This window comes from Leucopleurus acutus (genome assembly GCF_964270905.1).
Source record: "Leucopleurus acutus genome assembly, chromosome: 14".
Classification (NCBI taxonomy): Eukaryota; Metazoa; Chordata; class Mammalia; order Artiodactyla; family Delphinidae; genus Leucopleurus; species Leucopleurus acutus.
In genome coordinates, this window is record NC_139156.1 from 62,833,040 (window position 1) to 62,860,874 (window position 27,835).

The window sequence follows — 27,835 nt, forward strand, 5'->3', positions numbered from 1 at the left end:
GGGGGCTGCATTCCACCAGCACGCACCGAGCAGGGCCTTGTGTGCAGGCATTGGGAGGAAGAGGTGATGCTGAAAGTGAGCAGATCCAGAGCCTGCCTGCCTGGGGCTCATGGGCCAAAGGGGTGTGGCGGTCACCAAGCACAGTGTCAGGGCACTGGGCAGGCACCCTGAGCCCATCTGAGGCCAGCCTGCTTTTCTTGCTGTCTGGTAAAGGCCACACATGATACTTATGCTCAGGGAGGCTCTGAGGGTGAATCCAGGCCAGGCTACCTGACTACAATGGACTCGGGAAGGTGCTTCCATCCTGTCATATGGCCTAGAGGAGCTGTTCATCCTGAGCATGAAATGATTCTTCTGTCCTGCTCACCCCTTCCCTGGATTCTCACACCCCCACCTGACTAATAAGAAACTGTATTGAGTCTGACGTCCACCACCGTCCAGGGCCCCCCCGTGCAGTGCCTCTCGGTTCTCTGACATTGCAGAGCATGTCAGTCTGTTCTGTGTGATTCCTCACCTCTCTCCCTGCCTCATTCACTCTGTTCTAGCCACACTGGTCATTTTGCTGTTCCTTGAATTTGCCAACGACCTCACTCTCAGACAGTTCTGTTACCCCTGACGGTGGTCTATTTTTCTTCATAGCCCTGTCATTACACGGCATCACCTGGCGTTTATTTGTCTACTGTCTGCCAGCCCAACAGAACTTAGGCTCCATAAGGGTAGGGACTGTGTTTTCTTCACTGCTCTGTTACCGTGCTTACAACAGAGCCTGACAAGTAGCAGGTGCTTAATGAAACTTTGAGGAATAAAGGCAAAAGGATAAAAGCTATGAAAGAATGAAGAGTTGAATAGCATCTTTTTTACTGCTCTTATTGTTTTCCCCCCAAGTAGACTCAAACGATACTGGCTCTAGAAAAGATCTTTGTTGTTGAGAGATTCCAAGTACAACTGTGTGACCTTGAGTATGTCACCTAACCTCTCTGAGTCTCAGTTTTGGCATCCATAAAATGGGAATCATTCTCTTTATATAACATACAGAGTAGGTGTAAGCACAAAATGAAATTAAACGTTCAAAAGCAAATTAAAGATATGAAGCATTTTACAAAGGTCATTATATCTGGGTGAGACTCATGAGATTCAAAGAGGTGGAGTAACCTGTCTAAAGAACTGACCTCTAGAACCCTAGTTTTGTGGCTACCGTCAGACGAGCACAGAGGACCAGGAGAAGGATCAAGTATCGGAAAAGTCAGGGGCAGAAAGTGAAGAGAGAGGAGAGGAAGAGAGCCAAGCCCCAGGAGAGAAGACAGCCAGAGAAGAGGGGGGAAGACAAGCCAGACACTCCAAGTGTCCAGATGGCAGCCCCTGGGAACAGCATCTGGGTCTTCACACACATGGAACCTAACTTAGGTAATCTTCACTGCCAGTGCCGTGGATCAGCCAAAGCAAACAGATTGAGCAGAGTACTAACCTTCTACCCCAACCCTCCTCCCTCCATTACAGACATGAACCCAAGGCTCTTGAAACAAAAGACCTAACTGGATTTAAGGAGTTTTGATACGAGCTCTGGGTGGCCCATCAGAGAAGGGAGCTGTGCACGGCCCACCTGTGCCATCTGGCATCCCGCAGACGTAGGTGGGCAGCATCTTGACCGTGGCCAGCGGGTGGGTGTCCCTCTTCAGCCCGTACTCGAGCTCAACCCGCATCTTGTCCCGAATGCCCACAAGTTGCTCTCGGGTCAGCCGGAACAAAGCCAGCACCTTGTCAATCTGCTTCCGCTGGGCCTGCACGCGGGAGGCCACTGCGGTCACCATGGCGGCCCCCTTGGTGCTGCCACTCTCCGACAGGAGGAAGCGGACGTCACAGTTCGGGACCAGTTTCCTCACCACCTTGTGCAGGCGTTTTGGGTATCTGGAGGTGGAGGGGGGATGGCAAAATATGTAAAAATCATAAAGGCCCGGGCCCAGCCAATAGGAACAGACACAGGTGTAGCAGAGGAACGGGCTCCTGGGGAGCCCTGCTGGGCCAAGGCTCACCCCTTCGGTTGCTGGATGGAGGGGGAAGATGGGGGTGACTAGGGGTAGGGACCAGGGCAGCTGGGACAGTGGAAGGGACACTTGGAAGGCTCAAAGAAGTGGTTATTTTATCACTAATATTGTAAGCAGTAGGGCATGTCCACACATAATGTATTGGCTGAACATCATCTCTGCCCAAAGGGGAAGGGTTCTTTCCCTAGCTCTTCCCAGGTGTACCCACCTGACTTCCAATAACACCTCTGTTAGTCAGAGGGACTTTTGTGCTCCCTCCTTCTGGGAAATTCTCATTTCCCTGTTTGTTTACTGTCTGCCAACCTAACAGAACTTAGGCTCCATAAGGGTAGGGACTGGGTTTTCTTCACTGCTCTGTTACCGAGCTTACAACAGAGCCTGACAAGTAGCAGGTGCTTAATGAAACTTTGAGGAGTAAAGGCAAAAGGATAAAAGCGATGAAAGAATGAATAGTTGAATAGTGTCTTTTACTGCTGTTATTGTTTTCCCCCCAAGTAGACTCAAACGATACTGTCTTCCTACTGGTACCTTTCAGGTGGACTTGGCAACCCCTGCCATCCTGATTTTTCCCCATTTATAACTGGGTGTATCTTACTTTCCAATCTTACCACATAGCAAGTATTTAATAATAATAATAATGGATAGATAGATGAATAGATGGATAGACAGATGGATAAATACACGGCTCTGCTAGTCGGGCAATTGGGTTTAGCAGAATATTCCTTTAAGAATGATCCCCTAAAGCAACCCAGCCAGCTAGATGAATGTAATCTCTGAATTCACCCCTTCCCCTGTAATCTCAGAACCACAGAAGGCAGTTGGGTCCAGCAACCCAGAGAAGCAGCGTAGTTTAGAGACAAAACTGGACTCGGTTCCAAGCAGACAGACTGGACTCGTTTGCAGGGGGTGTGGGCCGGCGGCCAGCACTCACTGGGGGTGGATCTTGTAGAGTGTGCCATCCATGCCCACCGTGGTCCGGAGCCGCACCAGCTTCTTGTTCTCCCGCAGGCGTGTTAGGATGGCTGCCAGGGCCGCCGCACAGAGATTGGCTGAGCGGAAGGAAACGATGGTGCAGACGTGCTGGACCGCGACGCAGTCGGCCTCCGAAGGCTCCAGGCCCAGATCCGTCAGGATCTCTCTTGTATTAGCCAGGCCTTCTTTATACCTAGCCAGGGGATAGGAATGAGAGGACCACACTTCTCCATCCCGTGGGAGTCCCCCTCAGAGAGCCAGCATTCCCACCTCTCAGGACTGTGAAAATAAACAGCCTGGCACATAGTCATGTGATAACGATGACGATTTCACCAGTGATCATGGCAGCCACTATTTATTGCACACTATGTGCCAGGTGCTTGTCTAAGGACTTGACATGTGTTAACTCAGCCCTCACAACAATCCTGGGGGGAGTACTGTCATTATCCTATTGCACAGAAGAGGGATCTGAGGCACAGACAGGGTAGGTAACCTGTCCACAGGCACAAAGCTGGTAAGTGCAAGGGGCAGGATTTGAACTCAGGCAGTTCGATTACAGAGCCCACCCTTTTAAGCATCCTGTGCTATACTGCCTTTGACAGAAACTCAGTCTCTGCCAAGCTCTGCATAAACACAGACTCTGGAAGTCAGATGTCACCCTGTTGAACTCAGAATCCAAGCTGATTGCAAAGCTCAGGGTAATGCCAGGGTTTCTAAGCCTGAGGAACAGGATCCTGGGTCGACTGGGGCCAGCCACCACCACCAGTCAGCTCCCCACTGCACACCTTTGTGTGAGCCCCCTAATCACCAAAGCCAAAGCCAAAGCCAGTCCCTGACAGCACCAGGTAGAGAAGGTTATTGCTACAGCAGGAATTCTTAACTTGGATTCCATGCTTGGGTTTTAACGGGTCCAAGGATGCCCTGATATTATAAGCAAAATGGCGTGCAAATGTGCATTTTGGGGGTAAAGGGTCCAGAACTTAAATCAGATTCTCAAAGGGGTCTGTGACCCTAAAAGAGTTATGTCACTGGGCTTCCCTGGTGGCGCAGTGGTTAAGAGTCCGCCTGCCGATGCAGGGGACACAGGTTTGTGCCCCGGTCCGGGAAGATCCCACATGCCGCGGAGCGGCTGGGCCCGTGAGCCGTGGCTGCTGGGCCTGTGCGTCCGGAGCCTGTGCTCCGCAACGGGAGAGGCCACAACAGTGAGAGGCCAGCACACCGCAAAAAAAAAAAAAAAAAAAGTTACGTCACCACTTCAGTGAGGAAAAAGGTAACAAAACATGAGGAGGGCACAGACCTCCGACAGCAGAATCCCTGGCTGCTGAAACCAACAAGAAGCCACATGTGAGGCATGGCAGGCATTGCTAATCCACCTGAAGCTGTGTCCAGGTATGAAATCGTCCTGTGAAGAAGGAAGATCTGGTTCCTTCTGTGCACCACCACCACGAGCACACCACTCCTTGGTTGCCCACCCTAACCCTCCACAGAGTCAAGGTGGAAGGGACCCTGCCAGCAGCTTACTTCTCCATGGCAGCCACGTGCCGTGTTTCAATCTTGCCCTTAATGTGGAGAGCGGAGGATTTCTCGCCGCCAAACAGGAGGCCTGCCTTGGCCATCTTCAGCAAGATGAGCCTGACGAGTTCACCTAAGTACAGGCCGCTGATCATCTTCTCAAACCTACAATTTGGTGAACAGATCAGTGGCAGCAATGCCTTTGGTTATGCAGCATCCTTTCCCAAAGCCCATGAGCCACAGCCCATGGTTTGGAGCATGAGTAGTGGAAGGGTCTCTTTATAGGTCAGGAGGCCTCAGTCCCTGTCCCAGCTTGGGGTACCCTTGGGAACCCACTCATCCTCTCTGAGCTACATTCTTCTCACCTGTAAAAGGCGAGGACTAAACTAGAGGAAACCGAAGATTCTTTCCTGATCACAAAGTGCTTGATTCCAAAAATCTTTATCTCAAATCACCCTTGGCCACGGGGGTGCCATTCTCATATTAGGCATAAGGAATCTCAACTTCAGAGACTTCAGGTACTTTCCCAGGATCACCAACCACAGCACGACAAATCCAAATTTCAAATGTTTCCAACTCCTACACATGTTTCTGCCCAAGAGAGAAACATGCTGTGTCTGTAAGATGGGCTTGGATAGCTCCAGAGAGGTTCTACAATAATATGGATGAAATATCCCACCAGGCTACCTACACCTGGACTCTCAGTCTGCATACAACAAGCTATTACTTACTGTTTCCCAAGTAAACTATTAAATATAATTTTTATTCTGCAAACATAAGATACAAAATCAAGGGCAACCTGTTTCCTAATCAACTTTATCTATTTCATATAAAGTCTTAGAGCATTGCAGAAACAAGACAATCAAAAGAAATCCAGGTTGGGTTTGGGGGAGTGGAATTTATTTTAAGTGAAGTGGATAGGATGAGGATGATAAAGTCCCCAAAAGGGCACCACTTCCTTGGGCTGTGGCTGCTCTATGTCACCAGTGAAATGGGTGTGTGCTGGGGACCAGGTGCATCCAAAGCAGAAATTTGCTCCCCAGGTATGCACTTCTAGTGTTGAGTGGTTTCTAGGTGGTACTTAAAATATTTATTCACCAGGGCTTCTTGGGAAAATGGTTGATTTCAGGGCTGGGGCTGGGAAAGTGCATGGTGAGCCTAGAGCATCTTACTGTGCCAGAAAATAAGGAAGTACTTAAAGAGTGATGGAATCATGTCAAAAGGACACAGGGACTAGCTTGAAGGAGCTTCCACTGGCTAAATCTGAAAAGAATTTGAATATCAAAAGAAATATAATAGGAAGGAATTATAACCCATTAAATTAAAAAAGAATCCATATTAGTATAAGTAGATAAATGGAGGAGATAGGAAAGCTCTTACTTATAGTAGAATAACTACTAATAACCTACAGGGAATGATGGATCTAGAAATTCATCAATAGATGCTAAAACTAGAGAGTGAAAGTTTAATGAGAAACAGGGTATTTACATAGTCTCAAGGTATCTCTTCACCAGATACTTATTCATTATAGAGGGAATAATAATAACCTTATGGTGCAGAAACCTCTTTCATATCCCCTTAACCAAGTGATCCGAGTTAGTATCCCCAGTAACGGAACAAACAACATGTGCTTCCAGATCCGATGCCCAGGGGAGGACACACACCACTTGTGTGATAGTCCTGCCAAAAATACATCCCCTGAATCTAATCATGAGGAAACGTCAGACAAATCCAAGTTGAGGGACATTCTGTGAAATAAATGGCTTGCATGCTTGAAGATCATGAAAACCAAACAGATATTACAGAAGATTAAAGGAGGCTAAAGAGACATGGCAGCAACATGTAATGTGTGATCCTGGACCTGGACCAGGACAATTTTTTTTTTTATAAAGGACCTTAGTGGGGCAGCAGGTGAGTTTTGAGTAAGATCTGTAAATGAGAGATTAGAACTGATTAAGTGTTAATTTCCTAATTTTGACAATTATACTTTAATTATATAAGAGAATGTAATTCTTTTCAGATAATACACTCTGAAGTATTTAGGGGTGAAGGGATATTATGTTTGCGATTTTAGTCTCAAATGTTCAGAAAAATAATTTTATATAGACATATGTGTATTTTATGTATATGTGTATTTTATGTGTCTGTGTATACACATATACACAGAGAGAGAATGTCACTATTAGGGAATTTGAGTGAAGGGGAATTTTATACTATTTTCACTACTTTTTTGTAAGTCTGAAATTATTTTTTAAAATTTTAAGCATTTATTCATTCAACACTTTTTTTTTAACAAACACTTAATGAACTGCAATAATGTGTAAGACCCTATGTGTAGAAAGGAAAGGAAAATCACAGGTGTAGCCGCCTTCAGGGAGCTCAGCATACAGGCAGAGCTGAGGCAGACCCTGAACACTTATACCACAGGCGAGTGTGGGATGAGAGCAGAGAAAGGCTCGGCAAGACCTGAGACTGAGACGGACTCACACCAGGTGCTGCATGATTAGGCCTCCGAGGAGGAGGGGGCGGGGCGGAAGGGGAACACAAGTGAGGAGTGTGTGCTTCCTCAGGCTGCACTGGTTTGTTCTGTGGCCACTCATCCAAATGCGCCAAGAAGGCAGGACACCTAGTTCACAGCTGTATCTCCCCTCCCTCTGGACTGAATTCGAATCACTCAATTTCCTTGGCTTTCACTTTCCTCATCTGTCCAGTGAAACTGAAATACAAGCCTTGATTCATAAACTCCCTGTGATGGATAACGAGTCACAGCTAAGAAGCCTCCCAGGTATACAGCAGACCTGAGTAAGTGGACATTTACTGGTGCCGATGCCCAGATTACAGCGCAGGGTACTCACAGCTGCTTCCCGGGGTTCAGAGAGCCGAGGTCCAGCTCCTGGTCGAACTCGGTGCGGATGTCCTCCAGGGCCCCATCGTCCCCGAAGGCCCCCCACTCGGTGTTGATGCACATCCTCCCTTCGTCACCTTCCACCAGCTCGATGTTGCTCATGTCCTCCATGTAGCACGCGTTGGTGCCCGTGCCTGGACGAGGGATCAGGGAGAAAACAGACGTGAGGGCTCCCAGCTGGACAGAGACAGCGGGGACTCTCAACTGCCCAAGAGTCCTCTGAACGCATCACAAAGTGCTTTTGATCCACTCCGGGGGCTGGTTCTCGCTGAGGGAAGCAGCTTTTGGCCAGCTGGGGAGTTCATGAGGAATAAAGCTGACATGCCAAGCCTACACTTGTCAGGGTGTTAATGGTTTGCTGTTATCAATGGAGTCAATTGTGAAGAAGTCCCTGATGAATATGTATGAAAGCTGACAGTATATTTACTAAGAGGAGGATGAGTTAACCAAACTTCGTAAATATATTAAAAAAGAAATCACCAACCCACAGTCATATTTTTAATCCTTTCCCTATGCTACTTAGCTTCTTCTCTATTTGATACTAAAAATATTCCTTACTCATAGCCTGCCACAAATTGTTCCTAGCATAAGCTACATCCTTATTTTTGACAGTGATTAGCTATCACACAAGAAAGCAACATGCCATTATTCAAACACAAACTCACTGCAAGGAAATACCTCAGACACTTGAGTAGTGGTGAGTGGCTGCAGATGGACACAATCTGCAGCCAGTAGGTTTGGGACCTATTGGGATAATGGAAATGTGCTAACTGGATTGTGGTGATGGTTACAAAACTCTATAAGTTCACTAAAAATCACTGAATTATACAACTAAATGAGAGGATGTTATGCCTCAGTAAAGCTTTTGTTTTTGGCCACATCGCGTGGCTTACGGGATCTTAGTTCCCCGACCAGGGATTGAACCCAGGTCCCCAGCAGTGGGCACACGGAGTCTTAACCACTGACTGCCAGGGAATTCCCCAATAAAGCTGTCTTAAAAAAATATATTTTTTTAAAGTATCTTCCCCTGGCTGATACTCTGGTGTCAGAATTTTAAAGCCAACATGAGAAATAAGAGATGTAGAGAATCAGAGTGTAATAGAATATTTGGAAAAAGCTTTTCTCAGAAAGGCACAGACACTGTTTATGCATGGCACCCAATTGGCAGGTTACCAGACACAGTCGCTAAGACGCACACAGTGGGCAGTAGCAGATGCCATGACAGACAAGCACCAGGCCCACTCAGAGGTGTGGGGCTCCAGAAACAGGAAGTCAGATCAAGCCCCTCCGCTGTAGAGATCCTGCCCTTTGGGAAGGTCAGGCTGAGGAGAGTGAGTTGGAAATTAAGGAAAAGCAATTCAGAAAACTTCCCCCCATAGTGGTAAAGGAAAAGGGAAGCTGCAGGGATGTTTGAGAACAGCCTATAAACCCGGTCCATTTGGCCTTACTGTCCCCTGCACAGCCTTCTCATGGACCCCTCCGGGAGAGCCCCTCCCAGCTCAGGTGTTGGGACCACCCACCAGACACCCCCGCTGCGCTGCGGGCTCCCTGGTCCAGGCCCACACGCAGCAACGAAGGCCCAACGCAGCCAAAAAATAAATAAATTTATAATTAAAAAATAAATAAAAATGCACACCCCACTTATCCATCTGCCACCCAAAGTCCTCCCGTGCCCTGTCTCCCCTGGGGTAAAAGCCAAAGACCTTCCAGTGACTGTGCTCCGTGTCCTAGGCCACCTGCCCAGTCCTGTCCACTCTCTCACGTGAAAGGCCTTCTACCCTCAGCCTCACTCGCTTTGATTCAGCCTTTTAGGGTTTCTCGAGCACCCCGGACTCACTCCCACCTCAGAGGCCACAGGGACTCTCTTCCTCACCAGCTCTGCTTCGCTCCCTCTTCCTCATCACTGAGGTCCCGGCTCGAATGTCACCTCTCAGCAAGGCCCGGCCTAACCACCGCACCACAGTCGCTCTCAGTCACATCACCCTGCTTTATATTCCTTATCGTACTAACCACCACCTGAAATTATGTTACTTGTTTAGGCCTTTTCAGTCTCTCACCCACCTCCGCGCTGAAAGCTTCATGAGCACAGGAACCTTTGGGACTCTCACCACTGAGAATCTGATGCAGAGCACGAGGCCCGGCACACAACGGGCGCTCAGTAAACACTTGTTGAATGAATGCGTATATTAATTTTCCATCTCCCTATGTTGCTTCTTCTGAGTAGAAAGTGCCAATAACCTTCCCACAGCATTTACTCAGAGTTCCCCGAAACTAAGCCCCAAACCAACCCCTTTCACCCTCCTCCACAAAGGAAGTCAAATTGAGTTACCAATGATGACACCAACTTCACAGTAGGGATCATCATAGGCGCACGTCATCATGGTCCCCACGGTGTCATTGACCAAAGCCAGGATGTCCACATCTAAGTCCTGCTGGAACACAAGTCCCAGAGGGCATCAGTGGGTGGGAGGGAGGTGTTATCCGTTTATGTTTCCCCACAGAGGAAGCAAAAGCAGTGAAGGTGCCTGGTTGAGACAATCTCTAGATCCTGCCTTCTGGGTCTGCCTGTAAGGAATAAGGCCTTTGTCAAGCTTCGGGGGAGAGAAAGAGAAGCTGGGAGCTGAAGAGTGGAACTCATGCTCCTGCTCTGCGGGTGAAAGCCTCTGAGCCATGAAAATACGAGGGACCGATCACCAGGACTCCAGCCCATGTTTGAGGGACCCTGAGAAAAGCGTGTTTATCCTAGGAGCAATAGTGTTTCCAGGAGAAAACACCGAAGTCCTTGCCCATGGGGACATTTGAACCAGCCTCAGCCAAGTCCTCTCCGTGGGCACCACCATGGGCTTCCCGTTCTACCAAGTCACCGCGGGTTATTACACCATGGTTCCACAAGGTCTGGGGGAGCATTTTAAAGTGAAATGAAAACAATAAGAGAAAAACAAAGGGTACAAAAGAACATGAGAGCAACTTTAAAGAGAAAAAAGACTGCAAGGGTATACATCAATATATTCCTCATGCTGTCAGGGTAGCAAGTCATTTGGGTTTATTTGTGTACTTCTCAGCTCTGCAAGGAGCACGTCTTGCTTTTATATTTTTAGAGTTCTTTAAATTATCATAAAATGTATTCAACAAACAGAAATACTCAATGAGTAGAGAGTGGAAAGTGGGATCAAGAGCCAGACAGGAGAGAAAGTGACCTTTCAAGCCTCAGAGAGGAAAGGTGGCGGTTGGAACATCACACACAGCATCAGGTCTAACCAAGACCCCCGAGGGGCTGTGGCAGCTGGGGAGGCCCCAGGGAAGTGCGGGTCACCCTTCAACAGTGATCGGAACACTCTCCACATGCCAAGGCTCACAGGTGGGCTCATCCAAATCGGCAGCATCTGTGCTACAGTGAGACCTTCCCTAAGATCAAATCCGTCTCTGATTCTCCTTCGAGGGCAGGCATGTAGGAGATAACCCTCCCCCACATCCTCCCCTCACCCCCGCAAGAGAAAGGGGCTAGAACTGGGAGACCTCCCCACGCGGAGGTGGATTCCTTACCTTGTATTTTCTCATAGCATCGGTCAGAGAGCTCACTACGTCTGTGCCCTGAACTCCCCGCGCCTTAAACTTCTTTGTCCATGAAAGCAGGACACCCTGGGGGAAGATTTCAGATCCAGACAAAATAAGGAAGGCACTCAGTTCTGAAACTGCAGAAATTTCATGCTTAAAGTATATCCCCCTGTGGCCTTCTCTTCTTTAGGCTGAATCACACCAATCCTTTCAACATTTCTCCAGAGGCCTTTTCTAATAATTTTGACATGTTTATTACTCTCATCTGAGCAGTTTGAAACATAATACATAGGGGCAGAAAGAACAACGGCAGCAGAGTCAGAACACTTAGATTCATAAGACATTGATTGTCCAAGTCATTTAACCTCTCTGAGCCTCAGTTTACTCATCTGTAAAATGGAAACATCACTTCCCTGCCTCTGTCACAGGACTGCTCTGATAGAAGTACCAGCATACGGTAGACGCATGATGTGTGCAGAATGCCTGGTTTGCCAGGTCCACAAAGCAGAACTGACGTGTTACCTTGTAAGACTCCCTCAGGGACTTCATTTCAACTTAGAAAAATAGTTCTCAATTTGCATTATCAATTTTCTGCTTACAACTGGTGTTTCTCGAGAGTTTCATGTCTAACATAGCAAATAATCACAGAATTTTTCAGACTGGAAGAGAACTTGGAGATTAAGAGACTTGCCCAAGGTCACACAGTCAAGAGGAGCTGAGCCCAAACTTACTGACTCCCTGACCATCCCCACCCCCTCAGTTTATGGATAAAGCAGCCAAGCTTTAGAGAGGAAGGAAGCTGTTCCAGGTGTCACAGCGAGTGAAGGACAGAGCCCAAGTGGAACATAGGTCTCCGACGCACCCCCCCAGTGACCAGGTTTTTCCCTGCACCACAGCGCTACCTAGTGGTAGCTCTAAATTCTGCCCTCATGGGCTATGGTAACATCCCTGCCCCACCAGACAGAGGAGTGAGAGATTGTAGGGTGGTGTCCCCCCAAAAAGGATGCTAGGGACAATGTGGGACCCGTTGGGGGGAGTATATATGGGGGAGTGGGGAATAAATGCATGTGATATATTGTTAAGTGAAAAAAGAGCTATACATACAACTACATATTTTTAAATTACACATACAGTATAACACCAGTATTTAATATAGATATGACTGGAAGGAAAACCCAACAATTCTAGTAGGGCGTATCTCTGAAGGCTGAGATTAGAGGAGATTTCTATTTTCTTCTTTAAACTTTTCAATTCCTACCCTCTTTCCTCTCTCTTCTTTTTCCTACCTTGAAAACGTATTACCATTTTATCATCAGAAACACACACACACACACACAAAGAAATTTCTCTTTGGCTAAGACTTTTCCGTTCCCTCACTTAAACAAACAAAACAACAGCAACAACAAACTCACATCCTGCTTTAATTCCAATGCCCTGATCTTTTATCATTTTTTAGTTTTACAAAGAATCCCCCTTAGCCATACCTCCTCATAAGAAGTCTTCCCCTTCCCACCTCCTTCTGCACTTACATGGCTGATCAGACTCCACCTTCTCCAAAGCCCTTATTTTCATGTCACAAATCTACATCTGCAGCAGAATCACGGTAACAGCTATGCCCGCTCTCGGTTATTATTACTAACGCATTTCCTTGTGGCTGAAGCTTTTCTACTTTAGACTTCACTGAAAGGCAGCTTGGGAGGAAATTTTATAAAATGCAGGTAATTCAACTAGACTTTGAAGAGAAAAAGTTTTTCCCTTCTTCGATATAATCAAGCCACCCTTGCCTCATTTAAATGTCCTCTGAAAACCCTCATTGGGATACAACACAAAATGGGTCAAAATGCTTGCACCTGCTGGCATTTTAAACAACATTCTAGACCTGTGTCTTTTTGGAAAGTCAGTGTGGTCAGGGAGTTTGTGAGCTTGGGCTGAGCCATTCTTGGCTGTGTGGCCTTGGGTAAGTCTCTTAACCTCTCTGAACTTCATTTTCTCAAATATAAAGTGGAAATAATTATATCTCCCTCATACGATTGCTTTGGGATTTAAATGAGGTTATACACATAAAGCGTTCATCAGAGTGCAGGACACAGTGTCAAAATCTGAGATACAGTCTATCATCACCACCATCATCATCATCATCATCTTCCTTCTTCCTGAGGTCTCTGTTCCTAAGCTCAAATACGAGGTGTTTAACTTTGGTGAATTGAGGCCTGATTCCTGACTCCTCCCACTTCCCCTACTGACTCGGGGGAACTCTGCTCTTCCAGTCTGCAAACACAAGCGAAGCTCCACCTGGCCTCTTCTAACATTCCCTGAAACCTTCTTCACACTATTTTTTCTAATTCTTTCTCAAGAAAATAATTAAAAAGTAAACCTCAGCCCATCTCCCATATAGACAGATGATGGCAAATTCCCATTCAATGGAATCTAATAAATGATTGGTTGCACCTTTTAATTGTCAGATAGTTATCAAATAGCTATTAAATATAAGACATTGTGCTAGAGATCCTGGGGATGGAGAGGAAGAACAACATAAAATAGTGCCTGCCCTCCAGAAACATCTGTGGAATTGGAGGACAAGGTACAAAAGAAAGAAGAGACAAGTTGTATAGGGACAATTGTCAAAACCTTGCAGCTACCATTGATCCACCAGGCACAGTGCTCAGCGCATTACAGATGCTTCGTCTAAGCTTCACCTCAGCCCAGCAAGTAGATATTACCCTTGTTTTACAGATAAGAAAACAAGGGACCCAAGAAGTTAAGTAACTTGCCCAGGGGACGCAACTTGTTCTGAGCCAGGATTCAAAGCCAGGTCTGTGGAACGTGAAAACCCATTCCCTTTCCACTATCCCACTATCAATAAGCAGCTCAAGCCAACAATATCAAACACATCCCAAGTCAAGATGGTCCATGAATTGATTATGAGCTGGGTGTCATGACCAGTCTGTGCAGCAGGAGCTCACAGACCACCACCCCAGGCAGGAGTAGCCTGCGGGAGACCTGACTTGTGACAATAACCCCCTGGCCCCAGAAAGCTCATTGTCCTTTTATATGGCCCCTTGTTTATTGCCACAGATTCACATGAGATCAGCTTTGCCTTCTCCCTGTTTACAAATTGAAAATCTGAGGCACACAGAGCTGGATTACCGGAGACTCCAGCTGGCTAGTGGCACAGCTGAGACTATACATCCCAGGTGCTGGGTCTGTCCAGTAACACTGTCACTCCAGTGACCCCACCTCAGTCCTCCTCCTAAGCGCTCACTACAGAGGGAGACTCCCCAAGTCTTCCCCCTCTTATTCTAGTTAGCTGTGCCAATGCTTCTGAGAGTGGTCGCCAGACCAGCAGCATTCGTATCACCCGGTAACCTATTAGAAATACAAATCTAAGGCCCCACTGATTAAGGAACTCCTGCATGGGGCCCAGCGATCTGTGTTTAACAAACCCTCCAGGGATTCCGACGCAACCAAGGTCTGAGAACCACTGAGCTTGGTGGTGAAAACCATCTTGGTCCCTGTGCTGTGCCCCAGGAAGTGTAAAATCAAGGTGGCCACGTTAACATATTCCCTGCCTCACGATTCCACCTCACTGTTTAAAAAACTCCTGCTGATCTCTCCTGTTCCCAGCCTGACCCTGCACGTGCCATTCTCCAGCCCCAAACCCAAATCCTATCCAGGTCCTTCCCTCCCTTGCACCAGCCTTACCTCTTCTAATTTAGTCTGTTTGCAGGGAAAAGAAAAGGTTAGGCCAAGAGGTAATTTCTTCTGCATCAGGTCTTTGGTTTTCATGAAATCTGCCAGACAGTCAGCTACGTATTCAAACAGCTGCAGAGAAGAGAAAGCACAGGACACGGGGCTAAGGCACGGTCACCCAGGAACTTGATGCCAAGGCCTTCCCCCACCTTCACAGAGCCCCTGCCCTGCTACCTCTGTGCCATTCCCTCGGATAATTTCGTTGGGTGTTGGGTAGAACTGACTCTCCATCTGGACATTTCGTTTCCCCTCTTCGGAGACTTGCACCTTCAAGACTCGAAACTTAGATCCTCCAAGATCCAGGGAAAGAAACTCCCCGTTTTCTATTAAAAAACAAAGCCAAAAAAGTTATCATTTATTGAGGGTCTGCTAAATAGCAAGCTCTGTGTTCGAAGCTGGAACTGTAATAAATGTCAGGAAGTCTCACAACCACCCCACGAGCCATTATGCCCACGTGCCAAGACTCCAGAAGTGTGGCCGCTGATTTGTGTCCTCCAAGGGGCAAAGCTGGGGTGCGACCCAAGTCTGCCTGCCTCTGTAGCCTCAGCCCTGCCCACTGGGCCATCCAGTAGGGAATAAACGCGTTCATCTGGAGAGGGCAAATGTGAACTCCCTTCACGCAGGTGGTGTTAGAAATGGGCCTTGACGGTGGAGCTTATTCTAGCCCGCCACAACCCCCGCAACAGGGAGGAGAGAGCTGATACTCCGGAAAACGGGCATACGGCAGAAAAGGCAGGGGGAGTGCAGGGAAGAGAAAGCAGCCCCAAACGAGCCTCAGTCTTATGGGCAGAGAGGAGACACTCCAGGAGGGAAAGGAGACAAGAACCAAATGCTGGTCCTTAAGGAGCAAGGATGCTTAATATTTTGGGCCAGAGCCACTCCAAAAGGAGAAAATGTATCCTGACTGAGTCCAGTATAAGACAGATGCTATTAATAAAAAGGTGGAAATGACACATGTGTTGTGGTGAGGCAGCCCACCCTGATGACTTCAACGCAGATTCCAGCCAGAGTTCCTGCCTAGGACCCTGCCAGTATCTTCAGTATCAGCCAGAGATATGGGATGGGAACTCATGTGTGCAAACCCTTGAACCAACAAGTCTTTGTATAGAATTATCTGTGCTGGAAAAGTGGCTGCACGTACCAGGCATGCTTCATGACATATGGCCAAGGCACGTGTAAGTGAAACTCCATGACCACAAATCTGGGCACCCAAGTGGCCTTTCTTTGGTACCATGTGACCCTAAACACAGCTGCATGAATCTAAGGAACCAGCCGGCCATTCAGATTCACTCCTCGTGAAATGTGAAATAAAACATAGAGGGAAATTGCTAGTAGGTGGTAAAAACTGAAGTGGAAGCATCCCAAACATCAGAGGTCGGCTGGGTAGCCAAGGTGGCCACATATATGTAGGCTGAAACCGTGGAGGAAAATTCCTAAGTTCCAGTTCCCTTGAAGCCTGAGTGCACCACGGTTCCTGCCCTCAGATTCCCACAAGGTCCTGTGTGCCTCCCATTTGGGTTTATGTGTCCTTGTACTACAAGCCTCCTTTCCTGACCTGCCTTGACTGGGTTTCTCTGTTCCTAGCAATCAAGGAACTAGCGGCAAGCCCTCCCAATGGCGTGGAGCACCGCTCTTCAAACTTTAAGGTGCATGTAAGTCGCCCAAGAATTTTGTTAACATGCAGACTATGATTCAGTGGAGGTGGGGCCTGAGATTTTACATTTCTGAACAAGCTGCTGCTGCAGGTCCGTGGAACAAGGTTTAGAGTCCTCATTTATAGACCCAGCCAGCTGGATATTTTGCTTTTGTGGAGATTCCTGGAAAGCAAGACTCTTATCTCCCTAGATCAGCCCTGAAAGGAACCTGATGGAGCCATTTATTCAGGCAGGGACTCGAAGGACCTAATCCTGTGCAACTTTATTAGCACTCATCATGTACCAAGCAAGAGCTGCTTTCACAGGTGTTATCACAGGTGTTGCACAGGAAAGAGGGTAGATCACATGATCCATGTACGTATGAACATTTACTGAGCACTGACTTTGTGACAAGTGACATGCCAGGTGCTAGGGATGTAAAGACGAAAGACTGTGGGCCCCCTGGGAAGCCCATCAGAAATACAGGCAAGTAAATAAACCATTTCCACACAGGAGGGCACGTGCTCTGATTGTGGGAAGCACAGGGAGCAGTGTCTACTAAATCAGAGCAGGAGTCACCACCCCAGAGGAGGTGATACAGAGCTGAGTGACGAAGAAAGAGAGCGAGTCAGCCAGCCAGACAGAGGAGAGCAGGGGTCCAGGGAGAGGAGGCCAGGAGCAAAGGAATGAGATTGCCTGGGGTGGGAAAGGTCTGCGCTTCTGAGCAGGAGGGACGTGTGACAGAAATGAGACTGGCGGGCAGTCTCGGGTTAAATTAGGAAGGATTTGGAAAAGCCACCCCACCTCCAAGAAATCTGGGATTTATCCAGGTGAGGGGGAGCCACAGAAAGACTTTAAGAAAGATTTTAACCAAGACCTGGTTGAGATTTTGGGAAAACGCCTCTGACACCAACCAGGATAGATTGGAGGATTTTTTTAAAAAAAACATAATTATTATTATTATTTTTTTGAAGATGTTGGGGGTAGGAGTTTATTAATTAATTTATTTTATTTTTGCTGTGTTGGTCTTCGTTTCTGTGCGAGGGCTTTCTCTAGTTGCGGCGAGCGGGGGCCACTCTTCATCGCGGTGCGCGGGCCCCTCACTATCGCGGCCTCTCTTGTTGCGGAGCCCAGGCTCCAGACGCACAGGCTCAGTAGTTGTGGCTCACGGGCCTAGTTGCTCCGCGGCATGTGGGATCCTCCCAGACCAGAGCTCGAATCCGTGTCCCCTGCATTAGCAGGCAGATTCTCAACCACTGCGCCACCAGGGAAGCCCAGATTGGAGGATTTTAATAAAAACCACATGGTGTGATCCCTTCTGTAACTCTGACACAGAGAAAGGACTCATTGGATCCCAGGGAAAGGAGGACCTGCCTAAAAGAAGAGGGCAACAGCAGCAGGGGGGCCATCAGGATCTTTACGGTGAGTATTAAGATCATTATGACTTCTCATCATGGGGCTGTAATGTACAGCTTGGTGACCATAGTTAATAATACTGTATTGCATATTGGAAAGTTGCTAAGAGAGATCTTAAAAGTTCTCATCACAGGAAAAAAAAATTTGTAACCGTGTGTGTTGATGGATGTAACTCGACTTTCCGTTGCGATCTTTTTCTAATATATACAAATATTGATCAGTATGTTGTACACCTGAAACTAATGTTATATGTCAATTATGTCGCAATTTTAAAAAGAACACTAATTTTTAAAAAAAGAAATGATCTTTCAAGAAGGTGAGGTTTCCTTGAGAATCCACCAGCTGTAGATGATCCTCCAGTGATCTTTCAGTGGCTCCAGGCAGCCGTGGACACCAGGGGTTTCCTTCTCCTAAGCCATTGCCAGGGCTTGTGCTCCTTCCCCACTCCCTAGTGCAGCATCTCCCAAAGGCGCAGGAGGACTGAACGTGTATATTCCTGGAGATTCACCACCTCCAGGGGGAGAGGCCCGAGAAGCCATATGTTTAGGAATCGTCCCAGGTGAGTCTTATGCTCAGGCAAGTGCGGGACCCCTGTCCTAATGCAGACCCCTGGGCCCATCAGCTGACAAAACTGGGGCTCCTGGGCTCAACTTGCAAGGCTCACCCTCCGGGAGGCCTAGGAGGCTGCCTGGAGACAGAGGCCAAGAAGAGAGGCAGCTGGGGTGGGGCCTGAAGAACCACTGTCACCTTCAAATCACAAGATGGGCACTTCCTGTCCCCCTTCCCTTGTGACTGGTAGAAGAGAAGGCACAAACAATAACCATGCTTTTAAGGCACTCGTAAGAACAGTCAAGTGCTGCTCCCTGACTGACAGGTTGCGAGGTAACTAAGGCTCAATCAGGTTACCCCCTCTCAGGGAGGTTCAGATGAAAGAGGGGAAACTAGAGAGTAGGCAAACTCAAAAGGCTTTCTCTGGAAATTGAATACATTTCTGAAATGGAGGCCCCAAGAGATTAGGATGTAATTATGAAATCATACCACCAGCTCCCAGGAGCTCTGTAGGACTTGGGACATTTTGAATAGTTGAGAGCATTCCTTCCACATGACCTCATCTGATCCTAACGACCCTACAAGTTGGTGGGACAAACTGGCCACGTCCCTTTTACTAATGAGGACAGGAGTACAGTGGTTCTGGGACTTAACAAGGTCGCCTGGCTCCACAGGGACTCTGGGCCCAGGGACCTCACTGCAGCAGGATCACTGGTGAGATTTATTGTGTGATGAGAGGCTCTAAGGAGACAGCGAAGAAAGGAGGTGGTGTCTCCTGGCCTGAGGAGGACGCAATTTCTAAAACTTGGTCAGTTTCACTTCCAAACCTTCCTGAAGCAGCCAGGGTCGGGAAGGCACACCTGGCCAGTAGCCTCACACCATCAAAGGCCACTTTCCCTTGCTTCTGGGGACACACCTCTACAAGAGGAACCAAATCACCAAAAGCCAGGAGGACTCTGACCTGGGGCTTCCTCCCTCACACACGTCATGATTCAGGTACTTCCTCGGAATGCCCCAGATGATGTATCAAGGACAGAGTCCCCGCAGCATTCTCAAAGAGCAGTGTCAGAACTCAGCAGAGATTTCAAAGCAGGACTGTCTCTCTCCACAGCCTGTGTTCCTCCATGGTGGTACACTGCCCACCACACAACCGCCCCAGCAAGGGAACGGGTCTTTCCCATCACAGTTCCCAGTTCTCAAACGGCAGAGCCAAGCTACTTGGGGCCAGGCATTGGCCCAGAGGGGCCCAAAGCCCGCTAATCCGATCAAAGGTCCCTGCTCCTTCAAGAGCCCCAAAGCCCCTGCTGGAGCTTGGTTGCAGAACTGGGGCCCTGACACTGAGGAAGCCCCATGGTCCTCACTGCGCTCATCTGACCTGAGGATAAGAGTTACACCATGGGGTTCTTATAGGGATTGTACGAGACAGTGAGACCCTAGCACTGCATGACCATAATACGTGCCTGGTAGACACCAGTTCCTTTCCCTCCTATGCTTTACCCAGAGGCTGAGAGTGAAGGAGTTTGATGGGGCCTCACAGATTCCCTCTAGAGGTCTCTAGGCTCTGGTAAGCAAAATAATGGCTCCCCCAAGATGTTTACATTGTAATCCCCAGATCCTGTGGCTATGTTAGGTTACGTAACAAGGGGGAATTAAGGTTGCAGATAGAATCAGAATTGCTCATGAGTTGACCTTGAGGTTGGGAGATGATGCTGGATTATCTGAGTGGGCCTAATGTAATCACAGGGTTTTTAAATGTGGAAGAGGGAGGCCGAAGGGTCAGAGTCAGAGATTTGAAAATGCTATACTGGGGCTTGAAGATGGAAAGGGGCACGAGTCAAGGAACGCAGGTGGCCTCTAGAAGCTGGAAAAGGCAAGCAAACAGCTTCTTCCCCAGAGCCTCCAGAAGGAACGCAGCTCTGCCAACACCTAGATTGTAGCCCAGGGAGACCCACTGCAAACTTCTGACCTCCAGAGCCGTAAGAAAATTAATTTGCGTTGTTTAAAGCTGCTAAGTTTGTGCTAACTTATTACAGCAGCAGTAGAAAGCACATGTTACAGATAGAAAAACTGAGGCTAAACATTTTGCCAGAGGTCACTGAGATGTGACAGAGCTGGGCCTAGAACCTAGGTTTCTTCAATTATTATTTAATATTTTTGCCACTACGTCATACTATCTTCCACCACTTCCTCTCTATAGCCTAGAATCTAGATATCTAGGAGTGAAATGCCATTTACTATGCATTCTACAAATATTTCAGGCCTAGTATGCATCAAGCACTACGCAGCGCTCAGAGCGCTGTGGTGAAGAAGACACAGACCCTGCCCTCAGGGAGTGATGGTCCCGTGGGGAGACTCTCATACACAGCAGGCTGACAGGCGCTCTGATAAGAACCTAATCCAGCGTGGGGATGCTTCCCAGACGGAGGCAGTAACCTCTACACTGAGATGGAAAAGCCAAACTGGTGTTCGTAAGGGGAAGAGTGTTGGGATTCTCCAACAGGAGAGGGAACAGAGTGTGTAGGGCTAAGGCAGGCAGGGAAGAAACAAGGTGCATTTGAACTTTGGCTCAAAACTTTTGGTACTGAGCATGACTGAAGCATAGAGAGTCAGTGGGGTGGGGGGGTGTGGAGAGAGGGCGGGAGAGGTAAGCCAGGGAACAGAAGCAAACTTCAGTTACCCATCAGCCAAGAGGGAACCAGGGGGATCAGGGTCCCTGGCAGCCCCCAGCTCCACTCACCTGAGCCATCCGGAATGGCCCTGACAAAGGTGGGCAGCATCTTCACCGACGCTGTGGGGTTGGTGTCCTTCCCCAGGCCCTTCTGCATTTCAGCCTGGAACCGAGCCATGATGTCCAAAAGGGTCTCATCGGAGAGCCGCATGTGATACAGGAACCTGTCCACCTGGAACAGAGAGCAGAGTGATCAGGGTTGGCTGCTGGGGACACCTGTCCACCATTCAAGGCTGTAAGTTCCCACTCCAGGCATGAAGCTGCCTTCCTGACTCGGGACAGCTTCTCGATGTGGATTCCCAAAGGCCCCTTGCCTGACCACTCATCAAGCTGGGGAGTTAGAACAGAATGGAATGGAAAGCCAGGGAGGTGGGGACTTATTCCTCTGAAAAACAAGCTCTGAGGAAAAAATGATTCCCCCATTTCTCTGATGGGACAATGGAGGGGCAAAAATGAAGAAGGATTCAATTTCTAATTCCCGGTTCAAGGCCCTCACCGTTGTCCTACTGCCTCTCTTCTGGAAAAGACTAGCTATAGCTTGAACCTCAAATTCCTAAACATGGAACTTTTCTTTTGTGCAATGGTAACAATATACATTCACACGTTTCCCCTTGTTTATGGGCCGCTGGGAAGAGCAGAGCTAAATTCAGTTTCCAAGTGCAACCTCTAAAGTCCAGTGCTTTAAACTTCCATTTTGTTTTTAACTGAGGTTGTTTTAACTAAGATGAAGTTTAATTTTTAAAGCCAGATCAGATTGCTATTGGAAATGAGAGCATGTCACTCAAGTAACCAGGAAACTGGGACAAAGGACCACTACCCCCGTGGAGGGAAGATATAAAAATTACTATTGCTGTGCACAGTCCATTTGAAGGCAGTAAGTCACATCATATTACCTTCCTCCCCGTGTTAACGCTAATCACTTGGTGGCGGCAGCCTAGATTCCCAGGGCTCGCTGGGATGGAGTACCAGGAGGAGGGACAGCGGCACAGGTGCCCTGTATTGCCACCCTGCTTTATCTACTGAACAGCCTCTCTATTCATCCAGGTCACAAGGGGGCTTCATCTTGGCACATTCCTGCAGGAACTTCTCTCCCACACTTTTATCTAAGGCTAAGAACATTTGTTGCAGTATACAAAGTGCTTTCATGTATGTCACCTCATCTAACCTCCAAGACATCCATTGGAGGCAGTCAGGTAAGGCCAAATTATTGCTCCTAATTGAGAGATGGGGAGACTCCAAGGCTCAGAGCCATTAAGCAGCATTAGGAGAGCCACAGGTAAGTGGCAGCCCTGGGACTCTAATGCAATCTCCATATTCCTCGCTCCATGGCCTGGTTTTGCTTCACAGCTTTGTGCAGGACCCACAAGCCCCACAGACAAGTTATACCAAAGTCCAGGGGTCACATGACCTTTATCATAAGACAGGTACGCAGTCATCAGCCAGCCCTAGAGGGCAGGCATCCCAGTTCAGTCCAGGGCCAGTATGGAGGCCTAAGCCAGTGAAATGGTCCATGGCTCCAGGGGCTTGGGGGCCCAGCGAGAGGCCAGAAAACCATCAGAGAGCCACTAACAAGAGGACAATTGGGCTTTCAGCATATTTGAGAAGATAGGATGGAATCAGGTCATGCTTCATTAAGGGCTTTCTGTTCACCCCGAGTCTGTTTATGACTAATTGGTTGGCACAGCAACACACAAGGAGAAAACCGACAGAAGGGACATGACCCAAGTAATTGGGGTTTGGGGAAGGGTGAGATGTACTACACGGAACCTAAACTTGCTTCTTTATCACCCCAAGGCCCTACAGACAGTGCCCCTGAACGGACTGCTCATTTCTGCTCAGCCCCAGAGTATAAAGACCTCCTCCAGGTAACCCCATAGCATCATCCTTTGTATGTAAGTAGTGGTTTTGAGGCCCTTTGGGGTAGTTTGCCAGCTGAAGTTTAACAGTCATTCAGGACTTTGGGTTACTACTCCTGCTCTTTCAGTAAGTTAAAGTTAAGACACACAAATGTCAACTTAGCGTCAGTTTCTTGTTTATTCTTTGTATCTTCCACAGCACCTGGTACAGTAGTTAGAAGGGAAGAATGAAACACATGCTGGGACAAAAAGGCTGTATTTTAAATCCAAACAGGTGATTTGAGGCCTGTATAAGCAGGCCCACACGTTGCAGGCACCAAGGGAGGGTACTTGAGTTCAGAAAGCCAAGCCCACTCTTGGAGTGACTCACAAACCATGTGACACCAGATATCTTCTAAACAAAAGAGCCAACAAGCATCACATTTAACATATGAAGAGCAAATTCAAAACTGCAGGCTCAGAGCTGCTGAATTACAGGATGTGGGAGCCCAAAGGGACTTTACAGATCACTTAGTCCAAAGATCCTGTATTATGAATCCAGAGTCATAAAATGGTTCAACTCTTGAACCCAGTGATGTCACTTCCGGGAATCTATCCTTAGGAAACAATCCCAAATATGGAGAACATTAAATACACACCAATGTTTATCATAGCAATATTTTATTTGTTAAAAAAATGTTTATGAAAGTGGCTGAATGTCCAACAAGAGGGAAAAGTTTAAATTATGGCATATCCAACTTGACTGAATTTTAGGAAGATAATTATGGAGAAATGTACTTGAGTGGTTACGTTTTAACAGTAAGTGAACTATACAGATCCACAGTGGTAAACACAATGTAACTGTAAAAACATCCACTGTGAAAAAAGACAACAAGGGCTTCCACGTGGCAAACGTGACAGTGTCTGTGAGAAGGGTGGGATTAAAGGTAACATTTCCACTTTTCGTAATGTTGACTTACTAAACTGTAAAAAGTACACAGGGAAAAACCTAACCAGTTCTTCTCTTATGAATGAACAATCTGCAGGTCAGTGACCAGACCCAGTCCAATGTTATCAATAGGTCAAATAATGTCACTACATCGAACTGGAAAAGATCTCCTCTCCTCTCCCCTCCCCCCTTTCCTTCCCCTCCCCCCTTCCTTTCTTTTTCTTTCTCTCTCTTCCTTCCTTCCTTTCTCTTTCTCTTCCTTCTTTCCTTCCTTCCTTCTTTCTTCCCCTTCCTTCCTGTTTTGTTTTGGTTTAGTTTTAATGTTGGTATAAGGAAATTTTAAAAAATTGTTCCAGGGTCTGCATAGTAACCCTCGGAGGCAAGTAGCACCCAGCATCTTGACAACTCTAGAAGCAGGAAGCACAGAAACTACGGAGGGGACCGGCTACCTGACCGGGACAGAGGAAGAGCCCGTGCCTTTTGACCAGGTGTGTTGTCACCACGAGGAGAAGTGAACGAGTTGGTGTTCTCAGAACCTATGACTCAACGCAGCAACTCATAAACTGGCCACCCTTGCTACCCCAGACACCTGCTGGCTCACTCATCAAGGTGGCTGGAAAGTGCTCCTGACTATCCCTGCTCAGCTCACGCTTAGCTATCTTGCCTTCCCCTGGGAGAGAGAAAGGGGTCAACCCCAGGCCTTGACAAACGCTGACCCTCCTCCCAGAAGGACCTGGAACAGATCAGTGGAGGCTGCAATCCCACCTCCTGGGCCTGCACCTGGGCTGGTGGACAAACATGTCTAGCCTGATTCTTGGGTGTAACTAAAGGTTAACCACCACAAAGGGACCCAAGGAAACGAAACTAATTTGTTAGAACTAGAGGTATAAAGGTCCAAAGACTCCCCTTGAGGGCTGGAGAGACACCATGCAGGTTACATCTTTACTAAGAGGTTGTAACAGAAAATGAATTCTTAAGCAGTACTGTAGGACTTTTCCACCTCCTTAAGAAGCTAGTAGAGAGCTCTCTGAATCTAATCAATAAATGAAAATTAAGATAACTGATCGATTTACAATATTTTAAGATTTGCTATAACCTGCAACCCAACTCCCTAATGAACAGAATGTAGTGGGAGGTTATCCCACCCAGCACAGGAGGGCTGTCAGGTGCCATGCTTGCTTTCTTTCAGTTTGAAAAGCCAGGAGGCATCATGACACAATGGAAAGAATGCTGAAGGAGGATTCAGAGGTTTGGGTTTAATCCTCACTCCACTTTAAATACCTGGGTAATCTTGGCTAAATCCACCTGCTGGGAGGACTTCTGTTATCTATAAATTGAGAGATGCTCGTGCCCAGAGCCCTGCCACTGGCAGCTGGTGTGGGTAGAGGGGCAGGCTGGGCTCATTCTAGGCTGCCAGGAGAGAATGCTGGTGGCTGGCCCCCATTTGAGCCTTGGCAACTTTTAACCAGCCGACCTTGGAATCAATTTTGTAGACAGGTTTCTTGTGCAAAGTGGCAAAATAATGCACATCATTAAGAGCACACCACTGGCCAACAGCACGTGCCAAGAATATATATCTTGAATATTGTACGTAAAAACTCACACCCCTCTTGGTATCCGTATTTATATCCTTCCAAGCATGTGAAGAATCATGTGAATTACTTTAATGAGTTCTCAAATTTTCTTTAAAAATGATTCTTCTTTGTAGCCTTTCCCCCAAACATTCCTCACATCAAACACAATTGTCTTCAAGCTTTCTAAAGACTTTCTCCTCATCCGCTTCCCGTCTGGTATCTGAAGTCCGAGTGAAATTGAAGGCTCAGGACAGTATGCAATGTGCAGCCCATGGGAGATTTACTTCCTCTTCCCCTTCTGTGAGTTTTTACTGCCTCTCTGCACCCTGTACCTTTTCTAATAAGCTCTCTTAAATCTCTTCACATGTAGGCACGGGATCAATTAACTCTGTCAGGGAAGACTGGACCAGATATCTCTCAGCTCTGAGTCCTTACCTTCTTGATCTGGTCCTCCTTCAGCTTGGTGAAGTAAAATGCCATCAAGTGTACCGCAAACATTCTCCCCAAGTTTGGTTTCTCCTGAGGTGAGCAGGTATTTCCGTGCAGCGTTCACTCCCACGTCTCTGGAGCGCTGCCCACTTCCAGTCCAGGCTGGATCCCTCTGGGGAACTAGGTGCTACAGATTAAATACTTCCAGGCTGCTTAGTTCAAAGATTAAACTTTGCCCCCTGTCTCTGGTCCCTCCCTCCAGCACACACTTGATTGTCTAATAGGAGGCTCAGGATGGTAGCTGAGGGTTGGTGGAGGGTAGGCAGGGGACGGGTTGCTTGACTCTTTGAGAATTGGGTCCCACAAAATCTCGTTGCTAAGCAACACTCTCAAGCGAATGTCCCACCAAGCCCACTCAGCCGAGGAAAATCTTCTGAGAAGTTGGGCGTTAAACAAAGCCAACTCTCAACCAGCTGAGCTGCTCTGCAAATGTCTAGTCTCAGGCTTTTCTCTTTAGTCCTTTTCTTCTCAGCACAGGAATATAACTCCTAACTCTCTGCTCCTCAAGGGCACTATCTTAATTAAGACTAAGTATTGCCCTGGTCAGAGAGGTTTCAAGAATGTTGGGGCAGGGCTTCCCTGGTGGCGCAGTGGTTGAGAGTCCGCCTGCCGATGCAGGGGACATGGGTTCGTGCCCCGGTCTGGGAAGATCCCACATGCCGCGGAGCGGCTGGGCCCGTGAGCCATGGCCGCTGAGCCTGCGCGTCTGGAGCCTGTGCTCTGCAACGGGAGAGGCCACAACAGTGAGAGGCCCGCGTACTCCCCCACCAAAAAAAAGAATGTTGGGGCAAATTCCTTAATTTGTGACCAATCAAATCTCTTAGCTTACAGCCATTGGTAATGGAATAAAATCAATAAAGGTTTATCTATTCACGGTGGTAAGCCAGAAAACCTTGATATCCCAGCTAATGAACCAGAAAAAAATTATCCATGAGAAAGAATGAAGTCACCTGTACTCACTGGGAAGCTGCTGCTGGAGAGAAAAACTGAAGTCACAGACGGGAAATGTCTCAGACCACCAGGATATTTGGTTCACTCACTTATCTCCCTCCATCATACTTGATGTGAGAAGGACCCAGAAAGGGGTCAATGTATGGGTACAACAGACTTTGCACTCTTCCCGCAGTCATTGGTCAGCTGATGAAATCAACAACAACAACGATGCTGTTAACAACAGCTGCTAACATGGATGGAGCACTTACTATTTCCATTTTATAAATAAGAAAATTGAGGCCCAGAAAGGTTAATTTGCTCAAAATCACAAAGCCTGTAAATAGGACAGTGAGGAATGAAACCCAGGAGTTTCATTTCAGTGCCCAGCTCTTAAACAATACATAGTATTGCCTTTCTTCCTTTTCCATGCAATAGATACTCAGTTAATAGCTACTACTAGCAGCAGCATTCTGTGGGGTTATTGTCAAGAATTCCAACCACAGTTAACCCTTGAATGACACAGGTTTGAACTGCATGGGTCCACTTACATAAGGATTCTTTTCAATAGTAAATAATACAGTACTACATGATCCAGGGTTGGTTGAATCTGCCTGTAGATGTGGAATCACAAATACGGGGGAACCACTTGTACAGAGGGCCGGCTATTAATTATAAGTAAATTTTTGACTGTGTGGAAGGTCCAGCGTCCCTAACCTCTGAGTTGTTCAAGGGTCAATAGTACTTGGAAAACTAAACACACAGATATCACTTCAATAGGATCTTCCCAGTGGGGGAAAATGGCAAATGAAGAAATTCCTGACCATAACATCCCAAATACTAATCAAATGCTTACTAAAATTAGCAACTGATCTGATGTTAATGAAGGTCAGCTGGGCACCCCAGGGTTTCTCTGCTCCTATAGGCACCTGCGCTACAATACAAACGGAAAAAAAAAATGACTTTTCCTGGTCAACTTAGCGGCCTCGGCTTTG

General features: G+C 47.5%; 1 protein-coding gene across 1 annotated transcript in view; it reads right to left on the reverse strand.

Annotated features, from left to right (window-relative positions):
* The window catches only part of HKDC1 (hexokinase domain containing 1), a 40,106-nt gene extending 14,121 nt beyond the window's left edge, over positions 1–25,985 (reverse strand). Inside the window, exons 1-10 of the mRNA XM_082855122.1 lie at positions 25,857–25,985; positions 21,073–21,235; positions 14,911–15,059; positions 14,689–14,808; positions 10,975–11,070; positions 9,761–9,860; positions 7,382–7,565; positions 4,536–4,691; positions 2,974–3,207; positions 1,601–1,905 (exon numbers count right to left, since the gene is read on the reverse strand). Of these exons, the coding sequence (XP_082711248.1) occupies positions 1,601–1,905; positions 2,974–3,207; positions 4,536–4,691; positions 7,382–7,565; positions 9,761–9,860; positions 10,975–11,070; positions 14,689–14,808; positions 14,911–15,059; positions 21,073–21,235; positions 25,857–25,919 (1,570 nt within the window). The 5' untranslated portion in view covers positions 25,920–25,985. The remainder of the gene's footprint in view (positions 1–1,600; positions 1,906–2,973; positions 3,208–4,535; positions 4,692–7,381; positions 7,566–9,760; positions 9,861–10,974; positions 11,071–14,688; positions 14,809–14,910; positions 15,060–21,072; positions 21,236–25,856) is intronic.
* Between the last annotated feature and the right edge of the window lie 1,850 nt (positions 25,986–27,835).